Raw genomic sequence first — 27,822 nt, forward strand, 5'->3', positions numbered from 1 at the left:
GATAGGTTTCAGAGTAGCAGCCATGTTAGTCTGTATCCGCAAAAAGAACAGGAGTGCCTGCCATCTTGATTATCACTACAAAAGTTTTTTTTCTCCTGCAGATAATAGCTCATCTTAATTAATTAGCCTCTTACAGTTTGTATGGCAACTTCCACCTTCCTGTATGTATATATGTATATCTTCTTACTATATGTTCCATTCTATGTATCCGATGAAGTGGGCTGTAGCCCATGAAAGCTTATGCTCTAATAAATTTGTTAGTCTCTAAGGTGCCACAAGTACTTCTGTTCTTTTTTTTAATTAAAGATTAATTTTTAATTCCTGGAGACTCCAGGACAATCCTGGAGGGTTGGCAACCCTATGTATGCAGCATTGCATGCACCAAAGTTCCTGTGTGCAGAATATGGAGATGTAAAACTCCCATTACCCAGAGTGATGAATGCTCAGAAGAAATAAGTGGAAGCTTTGGTTGGGTAAGGTGAGTATTCCAGCAGAGGATAGGTCCATCAGTGGCTATTAGCCAGGATGGGCACGGATGGTGTCCCTAATCTCTGTTTGCCAGAAGCTGGGAATGGGCGACAGGGGATGGATCACTTGATGATTCCATTCTGTTCATTCCCTCTGGGGAACCTGGCATTGGCCACTGTCAGAATGCGGGATACTGGGCTAGATTGACCTTTGGTCTGACCCAGTGTGATGTTGCACTCCATATGCTTTATGAAAATATGTTTATGAATGTGAATATAATGCAACTGGAATATGCTTTATGCAAAAGGTCTCTTTAAGGTATCATTACAAAGCTTATGATCTACTGAGTGTGTTCATCCTATTTGTTTGCATGTATTATTTCTATGTCTGGAGTTAGGAGAATAAGATATAAACTTTTATTACTGATGTAAACGTATTAAGTGGAAGCCATTAAGGGTGCTTCAAAATCAATGAACAGTGAATGGCTCTTTTCAGAGTAACAGCCGTGTTAGTCTGTATTCGCAAAAAGAAAGGGAGTACTTGTGGCACCTTAGAGACTAACCAATTTATCTGGGCATAAACTTCCGTGAGCTACAGCTCACTTCATCAGATGCATACTGTGGAAAATACAGAAGATATTTTTATACACACAGACCACGAAAAAATGGGTGTTTTTTTACTACAAAAGGTTTTCTCTCCCCCCACCCCTCTCTCCTGCTGGTAATAGCTTATCTAAAGTGATCACTCTCCTTACAATGTGTATGATAATCAAGGTGGGCCATTTCCAGCACAAATCCAGGGTTTAACAAGAACGTCTGAGGAACGGGGGGGGGGAGGAATAAACAAGGGGAAATAGGTTACTTTTTATAATGAACCAACCATTCCCAGTCACCTACTACAGGACAGGCCTAACAAAGAAAATAGCAGAACGCCACTAACCGTCACCTTCAGCCCCCAACTAAAACCCCTCCAACGCATTTTCAAGGATCTACAACCTATCCTGAAGGACGACCCAACACTCTCACAAATCTTGGGAGACAGGCCAGTCCTTGCCTACAGACAGCCCCCCAACCTGAAGCGAATACTCACCAGCAACCACATACCACACAACAGAGCCACTAACCCAGGAACCTATCCTTGCAACAAACCCTGTTGCCAACATATCTATTCAGGGGACACCATCACAGGGCCTAATAACATCAGCCACACTATCAGAGGCTCATTCACCTGCACATCTGCCAATGTGATATATGCCATCATGTGCCAGCAATGCCCCTTTGCCTTGTATATTGGTCAAACTGGACAGTCTCTACGTAAAAGAATAAATGGACACAAATCAGATGTCAAGAATTATAACATTCATAAACCAGTCGGAAAACACTTCAATCTCCCTGGTCACGCGATTACAGACATGAAACTTGCGATATTACAACAGAAAAACTTCAGAAACAGACTCCAAAGAGAGATTGCTGAATTGGAATTAATTTGCAAATTGGATACAATTAACTTAGGTTACTTTTTATAATGAATCAACCATTCCCAATCTCTATTCAAGCCTATTTCCCCTTGTTTATTCCTCCCCTCCCCCCCCCGTTCCTCAGACGTTCTTGTTAAACCCTGGATTTGTGCTGGAAATGGCCCACCTTGATTATCATACACATTGTAAGGAGAGTGATCACTTTAGATAAGCTATCACCAGCAGGAGAGTGGGGTGGGAGGAGAGAAAACCTTTTGTAGTGATAAACACCCATTTTTTCATGGTCTGCGTGTATAAAAATATCTTCTGTATTTTCTACAGTATGCATCTTCTGAAGTGAGCTGTAGCTCACGGAAGTTTATGCCCAGATAAATTGGTTAGTCTCTAAGGTGCCACAAGTACTCCTTTTCTTTTTAGTGAATGGCTCTGTTTATGTGCAAACCTTCCTGTGTATGTGTGGGCCAACCCAGGAAGAATAGAGGCTGGGGTCCCACAGGACATGTGGCCATGTCACATGATACTGGAATCCATCTTAAATCTGATACTTTTCCATTTTGGAGGGGTGGGGACCCAGGAAGACAAAAGATTCCTGCCTGGTGCTAAAGCTATAAAAGAGGGTGGAACAGGACAAAAGGAGGCCAGTCATGAGAAATCCCCTGCTTACCATCTAAGATGTCTGCTGGAACTAACAAGGACTGTACCAGGGGAAAGAACTGGGTTCAGAGTAGGAAGGAGTCTAGTCTATGAAAGTAGCTTATTGGAACATCTCTGAGGGTGAGATATTACCTGTAATCAGTTTCTTAATGTATTAGGCTTAGACTTGCATGTTTTTTTTATTTTGTTTGATGACTTACTTTGTTCTGTCTATTATTACTTGAAACCACTTAAATCCTAGGTTTTATACTTAATACAATCACTTTTGCTATTTAATAAACCCAGAGTAAGTGATTAATACCCAGGGGAGCAAACAGCTGTGCCTATCTCTCTGTCAGCATTGTAGAGGATGGACAATTTATGAATTTACCTGTATAAGCTTTATACAGAGTAAAATGGATTTATTTGGGGTTTGGATCCCATTGGGAGCTGGGTGTCTGGGAGCTGGAGGCAGGTAACCTGCTAAACTGTTTTCATTTAAAGCCTGCAGCTTTGGGGCCAGTGGTCCAGACCCGGGGTCTGTGTTTGTAGCAGGCTGGCCCTGTCTGGCTCCAGGAGAAAGGGCTCTGAAGTCCCAAGCTGGCAGGGAAAACAGGATCAGAGGTCATTTTCTGCAGGTCAGGTGACAGTCCCAAGGGGCTCTCTGTGAGGGAACCCCACACACCCAGTGTGGTCATAATTATGTTCCTAACAGGGCCACAAAGAAATTAAAGGCAGTGTAAATTTGTACTCCTTTGGCAGGGAAGGGATGCTGTCAAACTCCAGGTCATGACTGAAGACACAGCCTGACTTAGAATCTTTAAGTTCTTGAAGGACTCGAGCTGTAACTCCTCAACTAGGAGCAGAAAGGCTCCGTGGTCAGAGCCCTGGGAGCCCGACTTGTCTGGTCGAATCGTTTGCTTTCCCAGCTTGCATGTAGGATGGATGGTTTGAAGTACGGGGCAGGCTTCTGTCCCCTCTACATTCTGCATTCTCCCCGCCAAGCGACACCCGCCGCCCCCCAACTCCGCGGCCCTCGCTCATCCCCCCCCGGGTCGTCCCCCGCCCCCAGCTGAGCGACAGCTCCCGCGCCGCTGCCACCCAGTGGTGCTGCCCGCGGCTGCGAGACTCCGCCGCCGGCTGGGTGCCGCTCGCGGGCTGCGCTGCAGGTGGCGGCGGGAGAAGCAGGAAGCGGGCCGGGCCGGGGAGCAGGATGGCGGCCGGGGACTCCGAGAACATCCGCTACTGTGCGCGCTTCTCCTACCTCTGCCTCAAGTTCACCCTCATCACCTACTCGACGCTCTTCTGGGTGAGCGCGGGCTGCGCGGGGGGCGGCCGAGGAGAGGCCCCGATCCCCGCTGCGAGCCGGCTGCGCGGGGGGGCTACGGTCACCGCCCTGCCCGGGGGCCGGGGAACAGCGCCCGCCTGGAGATGCTGCGCTGAGGCGAGCTGGCGCCGCGGTCGGTGCGGTCCTGGAGCCCAGCGCCCCCAGGCCGGGTGTGTGCTGGGGGGGGGGGGGGAGGCACCGCTTCTCCGGCCCTGGCAGTGCGCCCGTGTGTCACACCAGCAAATACCCCCCTCAAGGGCGAGAGCTGCCCGCGCACTCCGCGGGGCAGAGTTGTTGTGTTGGGGTTTTTTGGGGCCGGGGGTGGGGGCGGACTCTCGAGTCCTCCTCAGCGTGGATGTGGGTTCCCGGCCGGGCGCACCCGGTGAAGTGCGTGAGAAGGCCAGGACCGTTTCCCCCTTGGGCAGGGCTCAGTGGATGGGCACATGGAAGAATTCTGTCCCTGAATGAGATCTCTGGCGTCAATGCACCGCGTGCCCTAGAAGGAAGCCTCTGGGGTGCAGTTTTGTGGTTGTCACTGCGTGATAATCAACTGGTTTTGGCACTTAGCGACTTCCAGAGGTGGAAGGGTGTGGCAGGTAGCATGAAAATCAGTTGTGTACGCTGACAACAAAACATTGCTTTATCACACTCAGATGGGAGTGAGAAAGCTAAGAGGGGGAAAGGCTTCAGCCGCTAGAGAACCAGTTGTTTTGTGTCTGATTAATGTAGGATGATTTCAATTTTAGGCTTGTGGGCTGTTCAGTGATATTTCACCTGCTCTGTTCTGTGCTTTTAAAAGAGGAACGTGCAATGTTGTTTGATGTCTTTTACTGATTTTCATAGGAAAGATAGTACAAACTCTCCGCTGTGTGGTATTTATACTATTGTGCAAAGCAGCAGACCGGCTCTCATAGTGCTGAAGAAAATTGTTCAGGCTTGTTAGGTGAAGAGAAAGTAGTCTAATAGAAAGAAAAGGAGGACTTGTGGCACCTTCGAGACTAACAAATTTATCTGAGCATAAGCTTTCATGAGCTACAGCTCACTTCATCGGATGCATGCAGTGGATCCGATGAAGTGAGCTGTAACTCACGAAAGCTTATGCTCAAATAAATTTGTTAGTCTCGAAGGTGCCACAAGTACTCCTTTTCTTTTTGCGGATATAGACTAACACGGCTGCTACTCTGAAACTAGTCTAATAGAGTTTCTGTTGAAAGAGACATCATCCAGGGTGTTACAGCCCAAATCTGACTTACATGTCTGTCCTTCTCAAAAATGGCAACTTCACCTTTGGTATGCATCCTGAGTTTGAAAACAATGACCAGTGGTGACACTCATTTAGCAAAAAAAAAAAAAATTAGCAAATTTCCATTTTCAGGGTATGAAGTTCTGTATTTACAGTAGAATCTGACAGACTGTTTTCTGTGCTGGGAACTGTCACATATGTTGACATTTCAGATTCCTAGATGAGATTTGTTTCTGTCTTTGTCTTCAAAAAGCTCCAAATTCAAGACTACTGCATTTCTTGTTTTGAAGATCTGATAATTTTTCCCTAGTAGGGATAGATGTTTAAAGTAAGGCTTTTTGTTTTTAAAGCGTGAGTTGGGAGAACATGTTACCTTGAGTTTCTGAGTCTTAATAGTGTAGTATCCTTTTAGGTTTTGTTTTGAAGAAAAACTACAATTTGACGAATGACTGAAAATCAGAACATAAAGCACATTGCCTTTAGTTCAGACTTTTTTGGGTATTAGGTATCTTTTAGCCTTTTTCATTTTATTATTTTTTCTGTTTTTAATAGAAAATTAACCTTTTCTCCTCCTTGGACTCCTAGTTTCACTCCAGCAACCATTCCATAAGTAGAACCTTCTGCAAAAAAAGGTCAGGGCAACAATAATTATAGCCTTTCCACATTAGAATACTTGTCCTACTAATAACATTTTACTGATTTTGTTCTGTGTTCAAAGGGTTTCTAATAAATTGATTTATACACAAGTATGCCTTCTATTCTTAAACACCACATTATCTTTTTTTCTGTAAGCAAGCACACTTGTACCTCATTTACTTGTCTGCTCTTTCATTTGGCATGGTAAGCTTGTTCTGGTGTGGCATAACACACCACTTAGTAACAGAAAAGTCAACTCTGATATCACTGAGTACCTGTCCAGACCATAGTAGCTTTCAAACACCTTAAGAAACTTAGTCTTTATTTGTAATTCTTCGCTCCCTCCCCCCTGGATTTTCAACTAGGAAAATATGCTAAACTTGTTCCTCCTATCATATATCAAAATACATAAGGTACAGTCTAACACCATGGAATAGTTGTTAAAAGGAAATTAGATAGAATGTTTTGGTAATTAGAAATGTTAGTTCATAATAATGTTCGGGTGAACTAAGATTAGCTTATGTGAATGGAGTTTGCAAACATATAGTTTTCAAATCAATCCTGAAGAGACGGAATTTAAATTTCTATGTTAATGGAGAAAAGTTTATACACATTGTATCTTCCTTTAAATAACTCCTTGTCACCTCAGCACAGAGTCCAGGCAGGTTTTACCATGCCACCCCACCCTCAACAAAATGACTGTAAATGTTGCAAAAACGAAAAGAAGAAAAAACGATAAATAACAGACCTGCACATATAGAATTCCCAAGGCATCTATATTTTAGTGGTCCTTTCATTTTATTTATTTTAACCTTATTTATATCTAAATTCTTAACTCATTAATATATTAAGAAGGCAGTTTGCAACTTGAAAGTGGGACAGAGGCCACAATGAAAGAGCTGTTGGAGGAGGAAAGGATGGGGGCTGATGGCATTTATTCTTGCAGAGGGCTTCCTTTGTTAGTATAATTGTCTTCTTTCACAGCTTTAACATATGATGTATTGTTTGAAATATGTCGCAGGCTTGTTTTCCCTCTAAATTCTGCATTCTCCCAGTCAAGTGAAACAGATCTCCTTACTTGTCCAAATGTGTAATAAGTACCTAAGGCTGAATTCTTTTTTCTGTTATGCTGACACAATCCCATTGACTTCGGCGAGAGTAGAGTTTTGTTCTATATAGTGAACAACCGTTTTAACTTGTGAAGGAATTTCAGTATGTTATACTCACTTGCTTAAACCTTTATTCACTGTACTTAACTGCTCTATACTTTCCCTTTTGTTAGGGTTATATTTTGTTTTGTGCTTAGCACATTCACCTCCCATTTACTTCCATTAGTTTCTGTGGGCAGTACCCTCTTAAGTACACTTGCAAAGCAGCCAGAAAGCTGGCCTACTGGGGCAACTGGAAATTCCTCTGGTGTCAGAGTTTTGCTAACCTGCAATAGGGGTCAAATCACCTGCTGGAAGTCTCAGCATACAATTGAGGCAAAGGTTATATAAAGCTACCTTTACCCCTTCTTTCTCCTGGTAATTGCCAGAATTACTGTTCTCGTAATATTTTTTAACTCTTAACATTAATGATTTTTTGCAATAATGGGTCAGGGCTGGAGCATTTAATTAAAGAGTAAGTATGAAATTTGTAAATTGTAAGACTTTTTTTTCTTAATTTGTGGGTTTGATCAAGCAAATGGGTCTCTCAAAATCTAATCCTGTTGCTTGCGACATGCGCATTTTACAGATTTTCTGAGACACATCTGTTTGATTAAACTAATTTTTGCTCCTGTCAACGTTATTGAAGATGCACAAAGAAGAATAAAAGTAGTCTGAAAAAACTTGTTTAGACTGTCAGAATGAATACATTTGTTGCAAGGTCCTGTCACTGCTATGGTTTCAACTGTGCATCTAGAACTCTCTTCAAAAACTGCTGACTTTTCTAGACAATTGATTTCCAACACTTCCAGCTAATCAGGTAGTAGCATAATTTATCTCTCCAATGTGAAGAGGTATTTATGTTATGCTAGCCATAATAACATTATCAATTCTCTTCTCCCCCAAGGCCTGCATCCTAGGTTGGCCTGTAGTAAGGTTTGTAACAATAGTGGGTGTGATGAGAACATAAAGCATTTTACAACACTGTTAGACTGTAATTGAGTTTTGAAATTCATGTCAAACACCAATACAACCTTAATGCAGACAAGATCTTAGTCACTGATACAGTTTCAAAAAGCTGTTTTTCCAGAGGTTCTATCCATAATTATGTTTTAAATAAAACCCATTTCCCCCTCCAAGGTTTCAAGATGAAAATAACTAGTGCTGATAGTCACAGAATTACTTGACACACTTAAACTTTTATATGTGAATTAAATAGTAAATTTAGTGCTGGGACTAGTAGTTAAAAAACTACTTTTTCTTCCACTTGGGAAAGTGACTCCACTCTTTCCCACACACAGAAAAATACAGAGGATGTCCCTATCCTTTGGTGATACATATCCAGTTAATACAAACAAGGCCAAATCACTTCTGGTGTGAATAAAATATGATTTGCCAAATTTAAATTCAGTTGTGAAGGGACAGGATGCAAAATATACATAAGTCTATTTTATCTACAGCCTTGTCTACACCACCAAGTTTTGTTGCCAAAACTGCCCTTTGTCGACCAAAACAGTGAGTGCATACACACTGCGAGGTGACTTTTGTCGGGAAAAATGCCCAGATTTGGTGACAAAATTCATCCATCCTCATGAGAGAGTTATGTCTTTTTCCTCTACATTTTTGTCGACAAAGTGCCAGTGTAGACACCAGGCTTGATTTCATCACTTTAATTGGCCGCCAGGAGGTGTCCCACAAAGCCCATCCTGACCGCTGTGGTCAGCAGTTTGAACTCCACTGCCCTGCAGCCAGGAAAACAACCATCCTCCCATCCCTCTTAGAAGCCCCGAGAATTTTTGAAATTCCATTTCCTGCTGGCTCGGCATGGAGAAGTCTCATCACATCTTCCCAGGTGACCTTTGCGAGTTATCGCACCAAACGCTCTCCTGCTTGGACCACTGCGGAGCTGTTGGATCTGCTCAGTATATGGGGAGAGGAGGTTGTGCAGTCCCAGCTGTGCTTGAGCCGTAGGAATTGGGATACCTGTGGGCAGATTTCTTGAGGCTTGTGCAAAAAGGGCTATGATCGGGACATGCTGCAGTGCAGAGTGAAGATCAAGGAGTTGAGGTAGGAATAACATAAGGCGAGGGAGGCAAACCATCGCTCAGATGTTTCACCTAAGACCTGCCTCTTCTATAAGGAGCTGGATGCTATCCTCAGTGGCAACCTCAACTCCATTGCTAAGAGCCCCATGGATACTTTGGCAGGCCTGTAGGCAGCGGAAAGAGGACCTAACCTGGAGGACGAAGTTATTGATGAAGAGGTGGAGTTAGACGAGGATGTGCACCTCCTGGCAGGGTTGCCCGGTGGGGCAGGCAGCCAGGAACTGTTCTCCTCTCCAGTGGTGTCTAGCCAGTCTCAGCGGTCGCTCTCCAGGGAGCAAGAAGCAGAAGATGAGACACCTGGTAAGTGGCTGTGGCTTGTGTAATCCGGAGGTGGGTTCAGGATATAGTAATGTGGGAGGCTGGCTGTGTTTCTGTGAGCTGGACATTTCCTTGTGTAGCTAATCAGTATAGTGGAACCAGGTGTTGATGCACGCTGAGATCTCACGAGAATCCTCCAGAGAGATCTCCAGGAAAGTTTCCTGGAGGTACTCGGTAATCCTCTGCTGAAGGTTCCTTGGCAGAGCTGCTTTGTTCCTTCCTCCATTGTAGGAAACTTTCCTGCGCCATTCGGCAACCACTTTTGCAGGGACCAAAGCGGCAGACAGGCGAGTAGCATAGGGAGCAGGGCAAAAGCCATGAGCATGGAGTAGATGTACCCTCATTTCCCTGCTTACCCTTAGTGACATGTCTGCTAGAATGATCCCCGCCTGTGAAAAGTGTGGGAGAATTTTAGAATTTGTCCCTAGAATGCTGCACCATGAACCTTGCAAAGAGTGTGTGCTCTTTTCCCCATGTGGAGCACTCCCGCCCACCCCAGCCAACACTCACCATACTTTGGCTGTTCGCAGAGATGTGTGCCTGGCTAGGGTCAGTAAAAAAGTGATGGCAATGTTGCAAAAGGTATATTTAACCAAAATGTTTCAATGCTGTGTGTGAATTTAACAATCCCGCTTTTATGCATTGTCTCCTGTGCTTCGCCAGATGTGGCCTTCAGGAACACCCCATGCACCCCAGCCGAGCATCTCCACCACGCAAGAAAGCGCCCAAGATGCAGCAAAGAAGACATGTTCTGGGAGGTCCTGCAGTGCTCCAATGCAGAAAAAAGGGAACACAAGGAGTACTGGGAAGCCGAACGGCAGGACAGAAAAGAGAATCACCCATTTGTTAAGGACAGAACTGAGCGGATGATTAAAGTAATGGAGGAGCAAATGCAGATGCTGAAGTCCTTAATAATGCTGCAGACTGAGCAGACCAGTGCTCCACCTCCACTGCAGAACATTCAGAACTCTTTTCCATGCCTCCCCAAACTCCGCCCACACAATCTTTTCCACTCTCTGGGACTTCTCGATTTTCCCTTCACTCCACCCCCTTCGACAACTTTCACAATGATAGCTGGACCTACACACAGTTGTGAAAGTGTGTCCTTCTCTGGTTCCTCCTTTCCCACCAAGCATCTATGGGTTTGTGTGTGCTGATTCTTGTGCAATAAAAGCCAAGTTTTATAATGGTAAATCATCTTTATTTGTTTCCTACAAATTGAGATAGCAGGCTCTACCAATACATGAACTGGCAGTTTAATCACTTCCTTACTGGAATATAAGGCCCCAAATGTCACCGTTGCCCCCTAGAAAACTATATGTAATGTAACATTGAAGCACCTCTGACAGAGATGTGTTACTGGTGTGCATTGTCAAAGTGCTGCCTCAAAGCCTCCCTGATTCAAATAACCCCACTCTGGGCTCCTCTGACAGCCCTGGTATCTGGCTGCTCAAAATCAAGCAGCCAAGCAGTCTGCCTCAACACTCTACCCCTGAGCAAACCTTTCACCCTTAGCTTCACAGAGATTATGCAACATACAGCACATGGCTATGACCATGAGAATATTATCCTCAGTGAGGTCTAATCTGCCATAAAGGCATCACCAGTGTGTCTTTAATCCGCCACAGACACAATCAGCTGTCATCCGGCACCTACTAAGCCTGTTGAACCAATCCTTACTGCTGTCCAGGTGTCCCATGTAAGGTTTTATGAGCCATGGCTGTAAGGGATATGCAGGATCCCCCAGGATCTCTATGGGCATTTCAGCATCCCCCACTGTAATCTTCTGGTTTGGAAAGAAAGTGCCCGCTTGAAGCTTTCTGTACAGGCCAGTGTTCCTGAAGATGCAAGCGTCATGCACCGTTCCAGAGCACCCTGCATTAATGTCAATGAAACACCCACAAGTGCTTGTAACACCATGGAGAAGTACCCCTTCCTATTAACATATTCTGTCGCAAGGTGGTGTGGTGCCAAAATGGGAATATGTGTGCCATCTATCACCGCTCCACCCTTAGGGAAACCCATTTCTGCAAAGCCACCCGCTATTTCATGCACATTTCCAAGAATCACAGTCCAGGACGCGATTTATTGCCCTGCACACTTGCATTAATGCAGCGCCAACCATCGACTTCCCCACTCGAAACTGATTCTCAACCGACCGGAAGCAGTATGAAGTCACCAGCTTCCACACAGTGATTGCCACGTGCTTCTCTACCGAGAGGGCAGCTTTCATTCTGGTGTCCTTGTGCCGCAGATCTGGAGTGAGCTCTGCACACAGTTCCAGGAAGGTGGCTTTCTGCATCCGAAAGTTCTGTAGTCATTGCTCCTCATCCCATATCTGCATGACAATATGATCCCACCATTCAGTGCTTGCTTCCCGAGCCCAGAAGCGACGATCTACCCTATGCACTTGCTCTATGAATGCCAAAAGCAATCTAAAGTTGCTCCTATCCATATCACGCAGAATGTTGGGTGCCTGCGAGTCTTCCTCAGTTAAGAACTTCACGATGAACTCCACTGCCATCCGCGAAGTCTTCATGACAGTTAACAGAGCATAGGCGAACAGGGCAGGATCCATCCCTTCTCACAAAGATGTCAGGATGCACAGCAAAGAAGGGCCGTTTCAAAAATGCTGCAAAAAAAAGCCAGAAGACCCTGGAGTGCTGGGACAGAAAGCAACGCATCATGGGACATTTAGCCCTGTCCCAAAATGCGCTGTGATCTGCAGTGATTTGCTGGTTATGATTTTACCATTTGTATGCATGTATCGTTTTTGTATTTGAAGTTATAAGTACTGACTCTATACCTGGATTTCAAAGGTTTGCTCCTCAGGGAACATCCACAAGGTAGTTAGCCAGCACATCTTGGAGGTACTATTCAAATTGAGTGGCCCATCAAAAGAACATTTAACTGACAATGAACCATGGGAGATGCCTATTACACTTAGTGGAATTTCCTGCAATGACTAAGTGAAATGCATGGACATGTGACTTGTCCATGTGACTCCAACCACCATCTTCTTATTGTACTTTTCCACAGTAAGAACTATGGGATTCTCTCCACATGGCAGAAGATATCAAAGGCTCTGGAAACACCTCCGTTTTGCCTCTTTTCTGCTCCAGCCTCTGGACTATGAACTTACATTAATGGAAGCATTCTAACCAAGGAATTGAGGACCTTCCAATGATCTGAAAGCAGCCAGAGACTTGACGTAAGCCAGCAGTTTATTCCATCACTGCTATGAGCCTGAACCAAGAACTTTGCAATTATTGTATGTATTTGATTCCTTTAACTACTTTTAACTCTCACCTTTCTTTCTTTCTTTTTATGAATTAACCTTTAGATTTTAGATACTAAAGGATTGGCATCAGCATGATTTTTGGGTAAGATCTGGGCTATATAGTGACCTGGGTGTGTGGCTGGTCCTTTTATTTGATGAGACTGGTTGTAAAGAACCACTCACCTTTAAATCCAGTGTTTTTAGTGGTGATATAAGAACTGGAATGTCTAAGGAAATGCTTTTATGACTTCTTGTTAGCCAGTTTGGTGAAACAGAAGTTTACTTTCGTTTCTAGTTTGGTATATCCTATGGGGGATTAGCCATCAGTCTGGGGGTGTGTCTACCCTATTTCTCATCAGTTTTTCCTGAATTTGGCATCCTCAGTTGTGGCCCAGTGCTCACACTGTCGATGATGGTGCCCCCACTGTGGACGCGATCTGCTGACAGAGGGAGCAAGTGTGAACATGAAATTGCGATTTTTATTATGTCGACTTTTGGGTGTCATTTTGTTGACACAAATTGGTAGTGTAGACATAGTCTATGTGTGGTTTGGATTTCTGCAGCATCTGGAAGGAGGAGAAGAATCAACACTGGCCGAAAAGGGTAAGTTGGGAGGGGTTAAAGTTCTTTCCCAAACTGTTGCCTCTTGGTTGAGGCAAAGCAATGATGCTGGGTTTTTTAGCCATCTAGGCTGTGAGTTTTTGTTTTTTAATGGTTTGCCAATAGAAATAATGAGTACAGTAATAAAGCTGGTTTATTATGCACATTTTACAAAAAATTATTCCAACTGTGTGTAAGAGAAGTGCACACGAGGACAAGTTTATTCAAGTAATGGTATTGCTGGGCAGAGGGGTAACTATATTGTCAACTTCATACTTTTTAATGTAGGATTTAAAAAAATTTCATGTTTTAAAAATGTACAAGTAAATATAAACATAACCCACATGCACAAGGATTATAATAAAGTATCTATTCTTTCTTTAGGAATTCCCTCTGCTAAAAGAAAGCCTTTATACAGTATGGAATATGTGTGTATTGCATGATGGTATAGTATAAATGTTTTATTAGCATGATTGTGGGAAGGTTGCATTACTCCTGAATAGCAAAGCTACAAATGAGTGCCAATAAATGCTTTATACCTCCCACATTTCTATATGTATTGTTTTGTAGAATAACTATTTTAGAAATATTCTAGTGAATTTTTATAAATTTTATTGGCACCAAGTTTTGTAACTGTCTACCTGTCAAGTGCCACTATTTTGAAGTGCGAAATGTTGGAGCCTTCCAGAAGTAGAAGTTCTTGCTGCATGTCCTGTTGGGAAGCTCGGACTATCCCTATAGTTTGCATTTCAAGTCTTGATGAGTCATGAGATATCACATCTTAAACCTGTCATTTTTCCAACACTGAATAGTGTCCGTTCTGCTTCTCAGGCAGGCCAGTGTAATCTTTTGGGGAATGGGAAGAAAGGAGACATAGTTGTGGTATGTTGATTTAATAGAGGAAAATAACTGAAACTGCTCCTAAATTTGGAATATCTAAAGTAGTCTTGGAGGAGATGGATGGGCAGAGTGCAGGATTAAGTGGACAAAAGTGCATTTTGTCATATGGCCCTGCAGTTTATTAGTTAGGTATCATCACCAGATATGCAAAATTTGTGTGTGGAGCATATGTTCCTACTTCCAGACAAAAGTCTTTAAGAAGATGTGGTTAGGTTTGCAAATATGGATCAATAACTCAAGGGACAAATCTTTCAACAGAATTTTTTAGTGTTAAAATAACAAACTTCTGAAAACCTGGGAATTCAAATGTAAGTTTCCACAAAGAAACTTAACTCTGACTTTATATCCCCACCACCATACATGCCCTCTCTATAAGATATATACTTGCTGGACAAGTATTTCAGCTACTAGACAAATCAAATCCTCAAATCTTGATGGTTTGGCTACAAATGCTGACAGTTGAGGACATCTTAAACACCGTATATTGTACTTTAGTGTCTTGAGTGCAGTTGCTTACCGTAGTGCGCAGTAAGTTCTACCAACTGTACCTTTCCTAGCAGAGTACACTTGGTGTAACTGCAAGTCTATAGTAGGTTTAAATTATCTGCAGTAGTAGGGAGCTTGAACAGTGTATAGTAAAGGGTTGTAACGTTTACAATTTCTAAGCTATCAGAGTGCAAACATACACCTGAAACTTGTTTTTCAGCTCTTACAATGTATACATTTCAAGAGATTATTGTGGACAGATTTCTTATTTTCTTTTTAAACAAATTAATTCCAAACAAGAAACATTGTATACCAGATTTCACTCTGGAGTAGATTTTATTGTTGAGATTTAAGTTCCTGAAAGTTGGAGTTTGTAATGGAAAAACTGACACAGTCCTAACTGTGGTGGCTGTAAGAGGCTTTGATATAGCAGAGTGTAAAGCAGGCATTTGAAATCATGACAGATCTGAAGGTGCTGATTTAATCAAATTCAGATTTAGACCTGTACAACAGCAGCAGCGTGTAACAGAAAAAGTCGTTCTGTTTCTGGGCAGTAACACTAGGAACTTTATTGGCTTAATAGTGAGTGTATCTATTCTTCAAAGGGCACGTTTTTAACTTTTTATTGCAAATCATTTCACTGCATATTTATTTTTACGGTCTTGGATAGGAAGATCTAACACACAAATTAATATAAAACTTTAAGCCAAGTAAGGAATATAGGGCTGTAAGGCTAGCTAAACCCAGATGTATATATTTTATCACAAAAAGGTATTCTCTAGACATTTATCAGTTATATTAATATACATGCTGTAATAGCCGAAAAGCCTGCAATTTATCCATTAAGTTGGTACTCAAGATTTTTGATAAAACAAACTGTTTAAGGAGTGAACTTGAAAAATCATATACAATAGTATTCCACTGATGAGAGACAGATTTTAAATAAGCACAGGACTAATCCATTTGTGTGTTCTGTTATTGGCTTTTAGCAAACTATTTTCCCCATCTCAGAGTTCTTTGTAAACTGCAAAGCATTATTCAGTATCAACATTTTTAGAATAAGATTAAAATGCTACATTACATAATAATTCTTTTAAAATTAGTGGACTTTACAAATCTACTATTACACAATTGCTATTATAAGGTTTATTGAAGATTCTTTGGGTTGTTTGCCAATGTTCCTAAGTTTCATACCAGCTAGAGAAATATGAATTGTTATGATAAATAATATAATTTATAACTGATAATTCAAAACATTTTGCTTTTTAAAAGCTAAACTAACATTAGAGATCAGCCTTTTAAAGATGTAAAACCAGTTAAAAATAGGTACAGTAGAAAAGGGCTTGTAATGTAAATAGTAAAGTTGAATAAGCGCTGTCTGTCTTTTCTCTTCTGTGATTCATAATCTCCCTTATACAAAAGGCATTCTGAATTGAAGGAAGGGTGTTAGCCTGAATTCAGTCTTATTTAGTTATTTAATGGTTGAATTCAACGAGACAGCGATTAGTGTTAATGCACAAAGAGAAAAAGACACTAATATCAAGTACACCATCTATAGAAGTGTTGTGTGGGTGAAATTTGCTATGGCAGCAAAAGGATCAAGAACTTGCAAAGCTCTTGGAAGTTGCATAGTATTACTGGCTATGTCTACGCTACAGACTTTACCGCGAGCACAGAAGCTGCACCGCGGTAAGGTCTCCTGCATAGCCGCTCTTTGCCAGTTAGAGAGAGCTCTCCCGTTGGCATAATTAAACCACCCCCAATGTCTGGCAGTAGCTATGTTGGAGGAAGATCGCCTCCCTCCGACATAGCGCTGTCCACAAAAGGCACTTATGTCTGTCAGGGGAGTGGTTTTTCACACCCCTGGCTGACAAAAGTTTTACTGACAAAAGTGCTAGTGTAGGCATAGCCTAACAAGAGTAATAGAAGCTGTGACCAAATACATGTGTCCATAGCTAATATGAGTCCAAATGCAATCATCTTGTGGACTGAATTGTAGAGAATTTGAATTGGCAGGTTGAAATAGCCATACAAGAGCAGAATAACAAGTCTAATATTTTTTTCCTGAAAGCTTTCATTTATGATGGAAAATTGCTCATCTTGGCAAAATTGAATTATTAGAGTAACAGTCATGCCTGTAGTTTAAAGATACTTAAGTTTGACTCTTTCCAACTATAATAAAACTTTCTCCTGTTTTTGACTGTCTAATCCCAAATTTTATTTTGGGATAGCTAAGAAAATCCACTATATTAAATGTGCCAGGGAAAATGTTTGAAAGAAATGTGAAGTCCTCTAGAACTGTTGCTCATCCTCTGTTTAACATGAAGTAATATATAGACTTTTTTTGCAATACTGACATAGAAGCAGGAAGATCTGGTCTACCAGGAACATAAAATTCTCTCTTCAAATTCTGTTGGAGGAGGGAAGGAAAAAAGGCAGGTTGGTAAAACTTGAACATGGACTAAGCCCGTGTACATCTTATGCAGAGTTTTGCTAAGTGGAAAAGTGCCTATGTGACTGTTCTTGTCAAAATGTGGAGCTATGAGACTGGCTCCCAAAACAGTATTGTTTGTCAGAGGTGGCCAAGATTTATCCGATTAAGTGGAAAATGAGAAGTAGCCTTTGCACTGAAAGATAATTGAAACTGGATGATGCTTAACCAAATATTAGTCCTGGCTGTCCTAGAAAATCCTTCTTTGTATTGAGCCTGAGCATGCACTGTAGAAGTCAGTGGGAGTTTGGTTACTGATGTCAGTGGAGTATCTATAGGTCCAGTATCTATAGTAAACTTTTTTAATCAACTTTTCTTAAAAAATTTTTTGGCATGAAGTGGTGTGCAAATGATTAACTATGTACAGGGTCACTTTGAACTTATTTGCTTGCCGTGTACTTTAATGTTGGGGTCTGTACAAAGAGAACATTATACAAGTTAAATTTAGAAGCCAGTACTTTTAATTTTTTTCCTTAACCTAGTGCTTGGTAATTGTAGAAGTAAACGATTTGTAATTCATTCCAAAGCAATTAGTGACAATATTTGTATATGACAAGAAGTGACAAAAACAAATTTAATACAATTCATCAAATAACATCTCTGTATTTAAGGTAAATATTATTTGAAAAAACAATAACACCTGCTTTTCTTTTTTTCATTGCAGTTGATAGGAGCACTTGTTCTTGCTGTTGGAATTTATGCAGAAGTTGAAAGACAGAAGTATAAAACCCTTGAAAGTGCCTTTCTAGCCCCAGCAATTATTTTAATACTCTTGGGCATTGTAATGTTTCTTGTATCATTTGTGGGTGTATTGGCTTCTTTAAGGGACAATATATGCCTTCTTCAAGCAGTAAGTACTCTAGTTTTTTACTGTCTTTTATAGTTTTTGTATTTTTTGATATTACTTGAGCTCAACCTCCCTAATCATTGCGTCATCTATCTTTAATGGAAAAACACAGTATTTTTTCCTCTCCTTCAATTAAATAATAGAGAGAAACTATGTAAAGCAAGGCTGGTACACACAACTTTAGAAGCAATACAATAAAATCACTTTTCTTACTTTTAATTAAATATTATAAAATCCTTTATGTTGATCTGATCTTACAAATATTTCATTGCACAGGTATCTTTGTAATGAATCATCTGGATTATTATTTAATATGTACAAGTGGGATTTTCACAAGTGCTCAGCATTGGCCCAGCTCTGCTCCCACTGAGATCATTATTGACTTCTGTGGGACCAGAGTTCAGCCAGTGCTGAGCACGTCTGAAAATCTCATCTGATGTGTGCATAGCGCCATAAGTGAACAAATGATGAATAAATAAAAATGTCAAATATTGAGAGGTTAGATTGTTTACTTATAAGTAGAATTAATATTATAAATACTTGTAATATTTTCTAATTAGTAGTAAGGTAATAAGATTCACATTATCATAGTATCTGATCTCACTTTATATGCCTTGAGATTAGAAATGTACCAAACTGCATCTTCTAAAAACAAAGAGCTTATTCTTTGCAGCCCTTTGTAGCAAAAAACCGAGCTTCTCTCAAGGGATCTATGTCAGTTGAAAGTTGTAAATAAACAGTTTTAAGAGATTCCAAGGCTTACAGCTAGAGAAAAGCTAAATAAAGGGATACCATGTATCTCACTTTAAAAGCCAGTGAATGCCCAGTGATATCTAATTCTAGAGGGTTCACCACTATGAATGCCCTACCTCAAACTTGTGTGAGCTTCACCCTTGAAAGAGATAGCTGAAGCATTCTTTCTATGTGTTGTTGATATAACAGCACCTAGGAGGAGAGTCAGTCTTTGATGAGATAACTGGGACCTAGAGAAGTAAGGGCTTTATAGATAATAACCCCAATCATGAATAGGCAGTCAAAATGGATTGCACTGACTGAAGCATACAAATACCCTTCAAAGTTAGCCCCAGGTACACTGTGTGTGGCATTTGTGTAGCCTAATGATAACAAAGGCATGTATTGTGGTGAGGACTGCATTTGAGAGGAAATGGCACAATCTCTCGGCCAGTTGAAAATGAAAGAAAAAATATCTGGCCACTGCTACTATTTGAGAACAGAGAAGAGTAGAACCTTGAAACTGTGAACCACTTTGATAGATGGATTTTGCAGCAATTCTCAAATTGTGGGTTGGGACCCCAAAGTGGGTTGCAGCTCTGTTGTAATGGGGTTGCTAGGGCTGGCTTAGACTTGCTGGGGCCTGGGGCCAAAGCCCAAGGGCTTCAGCCCTGGGTGGCGGGGCTCAGGTTACAGGCCCCCTGCCTGGGGCTGAAGCCCTTGGACTTCAGCTTTGGCCTCTCCACACAGGGCGGTAGGACGCGGGCTTTAGTCCCCCACCTGGGGTGGCGGGGCTCAGGCGAGCTCAGGCTTCTATCCCCCCTCCTGGGGTCATGTAGTAATTTTTGTTGTCAGAAGGGGGTCGCGGTGCAATTAAGTTTGAGAGCTGCTGGGTTAAGGCATCAAACTGAGAGGGTTGTTGTCAAAAGAAGCATTTTGAGGAGATGGCAGACTCAGACTGAATCTAAACAAGTTGGTTCTCATCCAAATCTCTGTCTACCATTCACTGGGGAAAGCAGGGGGCATGGTTCTGGGGGGTACATTGAAAAGGAGATGTACAAATGTGTATTCAGAATATTGATGGCATTGTAGCACATAGCTCCTCAAAGCTGAGACCCCTGAGGAGGAAACAGCAGTAACCTAGCACTTCTCTGCTATTTCTGTGAAAGAATGAGTGTAGCTATTTGAGGGCAATTCCATTCATCCCTGCAGAGTTCTGTGGTCTCAAACTTAAGTTATAAACATAAATTACAATAAATATAAACATAATTTTTATTCACCTGCCAAATTTTATTTAAGGAATAGTTAAATGTGATACATAATGTAGGCTAAAATCATGGGTGGTTACGATTTTAAAAAGTACACTGGAAATTGACAGATACCGTACAGATACAGATAAAACTGCTGAGAATCTGAGGTTGAATGATTATAGTCTCTAATTGCACACAGTATTGCTTACCGTTCTATGGTAGGAAAGTTTACCATTCTTGCTGCTGTTCATGGTGCTTCTTTCTTAGACTAATTCTGTCTCCAGCAGAGGAAAGGACTTTAATGTGCAGTAGTTCCAGGTCGTTCACAACATTCTGAATAAGCTCAGTTTATTAATGTGGGCAGTCTGCAGTGTTTACTTCTGGGCCTTGTTTACCCTTGGTATGTGTTTGTGTTCACAAGTGACAAACTGTATCTTCCTGGTTGGGGGTTGGGAGAGGAAGGAGTAGGTCAGTAGCAGGAAGTACAAACATTTCCAGTGCTCTATCAACGTAGTACAGCACTAGTTTTTGCCCCCATGTTTTTGAAAAAGGGAAGTGTGGTGGTAGTTAACATCTGACCCTCTTAAAGTGCTCTCACTTTGCTATCAAATGTACTAAGTCCCAGATTTGACTGACTTTGAATACTACTGATCTTTTCGGGAAGCACAAAACCATAATGTTCCGTGTTTTTTAGCAATTCATTAATATGCTATTCCAAGAGCTATGATGCTGATATAAAGAGAGGGGAAGAGGTGTTTTGGCATGATAAATGCAATGCAAGTCTTAAAAAAGCTTTTAAATTTCAATTCAGTTGAAAAATTTTCAGTGTTGCCAAATGGAAAAAGGTACAATTAGCAATGTGGGGAAAGGGATCTCTCAAACCACAAACAGTTTATATTTTAACCTTGATTTTTCCTGTTGTCTTTCAAAAGTACTTTGAGATTTAGAAAATTGTTCAGTATGTTGGAGGTTAAAGATTCCTGACTTAAAGCAGAATAATTGAAGGAATAACTGAGGAAATTTGAGCCTAAGCTTATTTAGGATATTTTTTTGCAATTACATTTTGCAGTTTATGTACATCCTTGGCATTTGTCTCTTCATTGAACTGGTCGGTGGAGTTGTGGCACTGATCTTCAGAAATCAGGTGAGCAAAAATTAGTTAACATTACTAAGGAGTAAAAATGTAATGTGCAATATGCAAATGTGTGGCTACACTGTTTAGAGGGTAAAAGTATGTAAATTGTCATCTGAACACTAAAAAGTGAGGGACTAAAGAAAGGTACTGGTTTAAATTTTTTTTTCAAATTAGTAGAAAAAAAGGAATTGTCATAACTTGTGCAACTGATTTTGAGACTGAAGAATAAGGGAAAAGGTTATCTGTGTAACCCATTAGTAAGGATCTGCAATATGTGCAGAACTGGTTTGCAAAAGCTTTCTGTGTTGTGAAATGCTTTTCTTCATTTTACTTCCCATGTCCTACCCTTTGTTGCTCTCTGAAAATTTCAGCTGCCTAGGGAGACTTGGGCACTTTTGGGTGAACAATCTGTTTTGCATTTTCACCTTATTCGTGTATATTAGTACAGTAGTGCTTACATTATCTCAGTTCTGTTACTAGGTTGGAGTATGTTTCCTTCAATAACCAAACTACTTTGCTCGGACAGACTAGATCAACCAAATACTTTGCATATTGATTAAATTAAAAAATGGACTGATTAATCTACATGTGTGTGGGTAATCTACATGTGTGTGGGCAGATAGGTCATAGATGACTCTTTTCTGTTAAAGCTTTAGGACATAAATGTATATGCCATGTTAAGTAGCAGAAGCCTATACACATTAATTTTTATTTTTTCTATTTTTCTATTGGCAAAATCAGTAAGAACATTCAAAAGGAACAAAGGAGCAAAAAATAAATGGCCACCCCCCCAGTGTCCTACATCTGTCTCTTCTAAAGAAAGTGTTCTTATGGATAGCTTTAAAACACATAATTTTTAAACGATAAATCTTGCCATTTTACTTCTCACCATTGTATTGAAAGAAGCTTTCCCTTTCCCATCACTGCTCTTTCCACTTGATGCTACAGCGAAGTTCTGAAATTGAATGGTAACATCAAGAGATGGGTTATCTTCACTTTTAAAAATTATATTTAACAGTGACCGTAACATATACTTAACATTGTGCAAATTATTCTTCTAAATTTCACTTAAAGTGAGAAACTAGACATCAGAATGGAACCCATCAAATGTGTTTACACTGTATTAGAATCAAAATGAATGGACATTATAGTAAATAGAAGATTTGGTTCATGGTAAATAAAATATCTGGAATTCAATTTTCTGTTTTTTGAGTGTGGGGGAAGGGTTACTATTGATTTTAATAAAGAAAAGGTTCCAAATGATCATTCCTCTAACTCTCCCCTCACAACTTTATTTCTATTGGCTTAATTGGCTGTCTCAGCAAGGAGATTAATAACTGAAGGGATCTGGGGGCTGTACTACCCTCTTTTAGGGTTGGCGGAGAGCTTGGTGCTAATGGTTTATGGATAAGGAAATGATCTGTATTCAGTGATGCACTGAATAAAAATGCTGGTGTTTTGCATAAGCCACTTCCCTCTGAAAGCTGAAAAGTTAAGTTGCTTTTCTTTGAGTCATACTTACTGTAAGAAATATCTCATTATGGCATTTGTTTACCATCTTTTATCTTTAATAACAGAGAAAGTATCAGTTATGTATTTATTTTTCATGCAGTTATTGTGTACAACCTGTCCCCATTATTCTAGTGTCTAGGTGATGTTTGAAATTGTTATAACAATTTCATTTTTATGGGGCCATTTGTGTATTCTCTAGGGGATTCTGGTTGTTCATCGAGATTTGGCATCTTTTTTTTTTCATGTTCATTTTACAGTTTAATTGTGGTTTGAAAAATATCATGTAACACTGAAATGTACATCCTTCTTTTTTAAAACAGAGGCTATGTATTGTCCTTGAGCTTCTGACATAAAGGATGATTCCATGGAGTACTGACTTGCTTCTTCAGCTTAGTGTTCTTTCTTGTTCTTGAACAAGTATATTTTATACTTCCTGAAAGTAACAAGTACATTTTATATTTATTGCTACTGATTCTCTAGATGGCAGCATCAAGCTGCACCAGACTTCATTAGCTCTGAGTTTCCCATGGGATAGCCAAAATTGAGAATTTGACTAAGCACAAGTAGCATCCTTTCTGGTATCTAATTAGCCAGACTATTGGTTCAATTTGATCAAGAAAGAAAACCATCATGAACATGGAAATATGAAAGTTTGGTGGTGTGTAGATGTAAGATATACATCTCTTCTAGAAAAGCATCTTCTTCTCTTCTCTTCCTACTTCTATTTGCCTGTGGAAGGTTGTTTTATTATTTCCTTTTGTGCAGCAGAAATGAATTCATTAGGGCAGCAGCACAATGGCTCTTGCATGCAAGTCTCCGCCATTAAGATACACCAGTTGGATCTCAACCTTCTGAAACATTATCAAATATAACTAAGATGGAGAATCTTTATTCCCTCCCTCCCTTAGCAAATATCTGCAGACTTTTACAGATGTCAAATGAGCCCTCTCCTTTGCCTTTCTAGCCAAGGGTTGAGCAATTACATTTAACTAGAAGAGAAATAGATGAGGGCTTCAGAAGGGAAAATGAGATTCCCAGAATGACAGAGGTAAGATGACCACTGGATCATCCTTTGGGGAATAAGGCATGGTCTGTATTACGAAGGTAGATTGACATAAGATGTCTTGCGTTGATCTAATTGTGCATGTGTCTACACTTAAATTTGTCTTCCTCTGATCTATGCACCCTGTTATGGCTATGCAGTAACACCACCTCCCCAAGCAGTGCTGAGTCTTGTTCGATGTACTGGGGTCGACACAGCATGTGTGTAGATGCTGTGTTACTTATGTTGACCCTAACTGTCCTCCAGCAACTGTCCCACAATGCCCAGCGCTGACTGCTCTCATCACATTTGTGAACTCCACTGCCCAAGGGACATGGAGACCAGAAGACCTCTCCACCCGTAAAACCCCACAAATTTTTGAAATGCCTTTTCCTGATTGTTCAGCTTGGCGAGCACACATGTTGGCTCTACATTGTTGGGTGCAAGTGCCCAGCTGTCCATGCCGGCTACATATTCCAGGCATACTCTGGCCTGGAGTAGACTGGAGATATTGGATCTCTTGGGACTGTGGGGAGAAGAGGCTGTGCAGGCACAGGTATGGACCAGCCACAGAAATGTCGATATCTGCAAGCAGATTGCAAGGAGGATCAGCAACAGTACTGTGTGAAAGTGAAGTATCTGCGGCAGGCATACCAGAAGGCCAGGGAGGCCAACAGTCTATCTGATGCTGAGCCACAGACCTGCCCTTTATACAATGAGTTGCATGCCATACTTGGTGGAGACCTCACCACAGCCCTGCAGACCACTGTGGATACCTGTGAACAGCAAGGATGATGATGATAAGGATGGGGGAAATGCAACCAGGGGGTCCAGCTATGCCGTGAGCCAGGACCTTTTTGAGATTCCACTTGCAGTCCAGTCAGTCATGGCAGCTGAGCCCAGGTCAAGGGGAAGGAAACTGAAGTATGTTTATAAATGTATTTCTCCTTTCAATGATGTACTGATGACACCCCCAACTTAGCAGGACACAGCCAGTGATTTACTGATGCTGGAAGAAGCATTGGTACAACAAACAGTGATAGCGTTGTTATCTGCTTTTCATCCCCCTATAGAGTTATGTGGTGGGGGCCATACAGAGCACTTTGTGTGTGTACACAGGAATTTCCCTTGAATCCTCCTGAGAGAGATCGCTGAAACTTTCATTGAGGTACTCTGCAATCCTCTCCTGAAGGTTTCTGTGAATGGCAGCCTTATTTCTTCCTCTGCGGTACGATGCTTTCCCACGCCAGTCGGCGATAACTTTGGCATGCACCATTGCAGTAAATAGGCTAGTGGCTTATGGACCCATGCAGGACGCCGGCTGCAGCTGTGTTCTCTGTACTTTTGTTACCCTCAGGGGGGAGATATCAGTTAAAATGACCACCGCCTGTGAAAATGGTGCCAGTTTTCAGTGCCATTGCTCTTTACTTATAGTCTCATGCAATCAAGCAATTTCCTTCTCATTTCCCTCACCCCGGTGGCCGATACTCACCATGGCTGGTGTTATGAGCAGTGCTGTGCACAAGCACTCTGAAGCAGAAGTGTCAGTAAGCATGTTTTGTTTAAAACTTTAGGGGAGTGTGATGGGGTATACAAACCCCACACTGGGCAACAAGGGGTTAAGGGACTGCTCTAGGTTCAGCCAGCCCTGCCCCTCCACACCTGTAGGAAATGCACCAATTGGCAGAGGAGTTAAAAGGCAGGGGATCAGCTCATTTGGTGGCAGAGCAGGGAAGAGACCAGACTACAACCAGCAGCCCCAGCAGAAGAGAGTGGAAGGAAAGGCAGAACCTTTCCCCATGACAACTGAAGGAAGGGAGGACCTGCTACAGAGACAGCCTGAGAAGGAAGCATTCCCCTCTTCCTCTCATATGGACTCCCAGTTCTATTAATTTCCCTTTGTTTTTTTTGGACTACCCCAGCAGGGAAAAGCCCTAGGATTGATCTGGCCCAGATGGGTGGGCTATACTGAAGAAGGAGGCAGTTGCCACACGAGAGAGAAAGAGAGCTACCACACTACATGCAGTTGCCAGAAGGTGGCACAAAAGGCACAAAAATCATGGGATATGGATGAAATGATGGGATGGAGAAAGTTGCATGCTGGGAAGTTGATCCGTTGCTCCCAGTCACCCCTGCACAATTCATTACTGCCCCAACATGCATTGCCAAAACTTCGCAAAAGAGTGTGCTGGATGGTGGTGAGTTGCACATTGGGTTACCTGTGCACCACACAGTGCATCGATTCAAGCAATCCTGGTGAGTATGTGCAGCTCTGACTCAAGGAGCCAAGTATTCATGTGAATGAGTGATATACTACTTGGGGCATGTTTATACTGATACGTTGCAGTCAAAGTTTGTAGTGTAGACATGTAGTATAGTGTAGCCTTTGTCATGATGAGGAACAAGCCATGCTGACAAGCTCATGGGGCCTTCCTTGTTGCTGTAATGAACATCCTCTGTTTCTGTTTCTTGAAGTCTGAAGAAAGGTGCTCTCATGAAGGCTTTTTCTGAGGAGCTGACAGCTGAAGAAAATGAGTCCATCTTCTTGCATAGATATGTGTTGGCTATAATGTTAAACTACAACTAATGTTAAGCTACCAGAGCTATGGGGAAAGAACTAGTGTGGCCTCAGTTAGCTTCTTCCTTGGCTGTCAGAACTGAACAAAAATGTCAAGAAAGAAGTTGAGGGCTTGGAGAGAGAGAAATTGGGAAGATAAGAGACCAAATATGTGATTAATGTGTGCAGAACTAGGTATACAGATGTATTATACAACTTTAGCTTGCTTTATGTGTGCTCCCTCGCTATTGCTTTCTACTAGGTATAAAGAAATACAGGTTTATAGACTCAAACTCTAAACTATTTATTTAACTTTCAGTTTTTCATAGTTTAATTTGGATATTGGAAGATAAATTTGGTTTTCTTATTGATATATTCTTGACTTTTACAGTGTTGTTCTCTTCTTTTGGGATGCTCTTATATAAGTGTACAAAAACTAGAAATTAAAAGACCCATCAGTTGAGTCCACCCACTTGCAGGATTTTGACTCTTGGATGAAGGATGTATTTGATATTGGCAAAAAGATGAAGATTAGATTTCTTATATAATCAATTGTTTTCTGTAGAAGTTTGTTTTATTGGGATTTAAGAAACCTAATGTTAACAGAATAGAAGAAGTGAGCACAATACTTTATTATTTCTACAGACTTTATTTATTGTGGGGCATTCTCTACATATGAAGGAAACTACTGTACCTATTTCTGACCAGAAGTCTAGTCTTGATAAATTTCTTAATTATGAAAATTTTATTTGTAAGGAAGATGGAGGTGTTCTGAAGACTGCCCATTTCAGGAAGGCTATGACTGTATTGGATACTTAAAAGAGAAAAGTTCCAGACATTTTTTCTTACCTCTTAGGCTCATTTATGTAATTCCCAGTACATTGAGCTTAGGAGACATCGCTTCTTATATCTACATCTTCTTTTCTTTATGACTTTTATATGTGCTCAATGCCATGATTGTAAAGTATGCAAATATTCATTTCTTCCCTCTCCTTTCTAGTCCATCGAAACTGAAGCTCTTTGTTTCACTAATGATCTTTAGCACAATTATTTATTTTCATGTTAGACCATAAACTATTTGTATGTTTGATGAGAGATTATTCAGCTTTGTATCATTGGGAATGACAGGGGAACAGTGAGGATAGAGACAGGAATTAAAATATTTTGGCTAAGAAACTAGGGTTGCCAACTTTCTAATCCCAAAAAACCAAACACCCTTGCTCTGCCCCGTCCCTTCCCTGAGGCCCCGCCCCTGCCTTGTGCCTTCTCCGAAGCCTCACGCCCGCTCACTCCATCCCCCTCCCTCTGTTGCTCACTCTCCCCCACCATCACTCACTCGTTCATTTTCACTGGTCTGGGGCAGGGGGTTGGGGTGCGGGAGGGGCTGATGGCTCTGGCTAAGGGTGCAGGCTCTGGGGTGGTGCTGGGGATGAGGGATTTGGGATGCAGGAGGTGGCTCTGGGCTGCGGGGTGGGGCCAAGGGGTTTGGAGTGTGGGAGGGAGCTCTGGGCTGAGGCAGGAGGTTGAGGTGTGGGAGGGGGTATGGAGTCTGGGCTCCAGGGGGGAATTTGGGTGTGGGAGGGGGCTCAGGGCTGGGACAGAGGGTTGGGGCGCAGGAGGAGGTTCAGGGTGACG

At 41.6% G+C, this 27,822-nt stretch overlaps 1 protein-coding gene across 1 annotated transcript in view; it reads left to right on the plus strand.

Annotated features, from left to right (window-relative positions):
• Positions 1 to 3,686: 3,686 nt before the first annotated feature.
• TSPAN15 (tetraspanin 15) overlaps positions 3,687 to 27,822 on the plus strand; it is a 39,840-nt gene continuing 15,704 nt past the window's right edge. The window contains exons 1-3 of the mRNA XM_073353513.1: positions 3,687 to 3,887; positions 17,777 to 17,962; positions 21,011 to 21,085. Of these exons, the coding sequence (XP_073209614.1) occupies positions 3,792 to 3,887; positions 17,777 to 17,962; positions 21,011 to 21,085 (357 nt within the window). The 5' untranslated portion in view covers positions 3,687 to 3,791. The remainder of the gene's footprint in view (positions 3,888 to 17,776; positions 17,963 to 21,010; positions 21,086 to 27,822) is intronic.

This window comes from Lepidochelys kempii, chromosome 7 (assembly GCF_965140265.1).
Source record: "Lepidochelys kempii isolate rLepKem1 chromosome 7, rLepKem1.hap2, whole genome shotgun sequence".
NCBI lineage: Eukaryota > Metazoa > Chordata > Testudines > Cheloniidae > Lepidochelys > Lepidochelys kempii.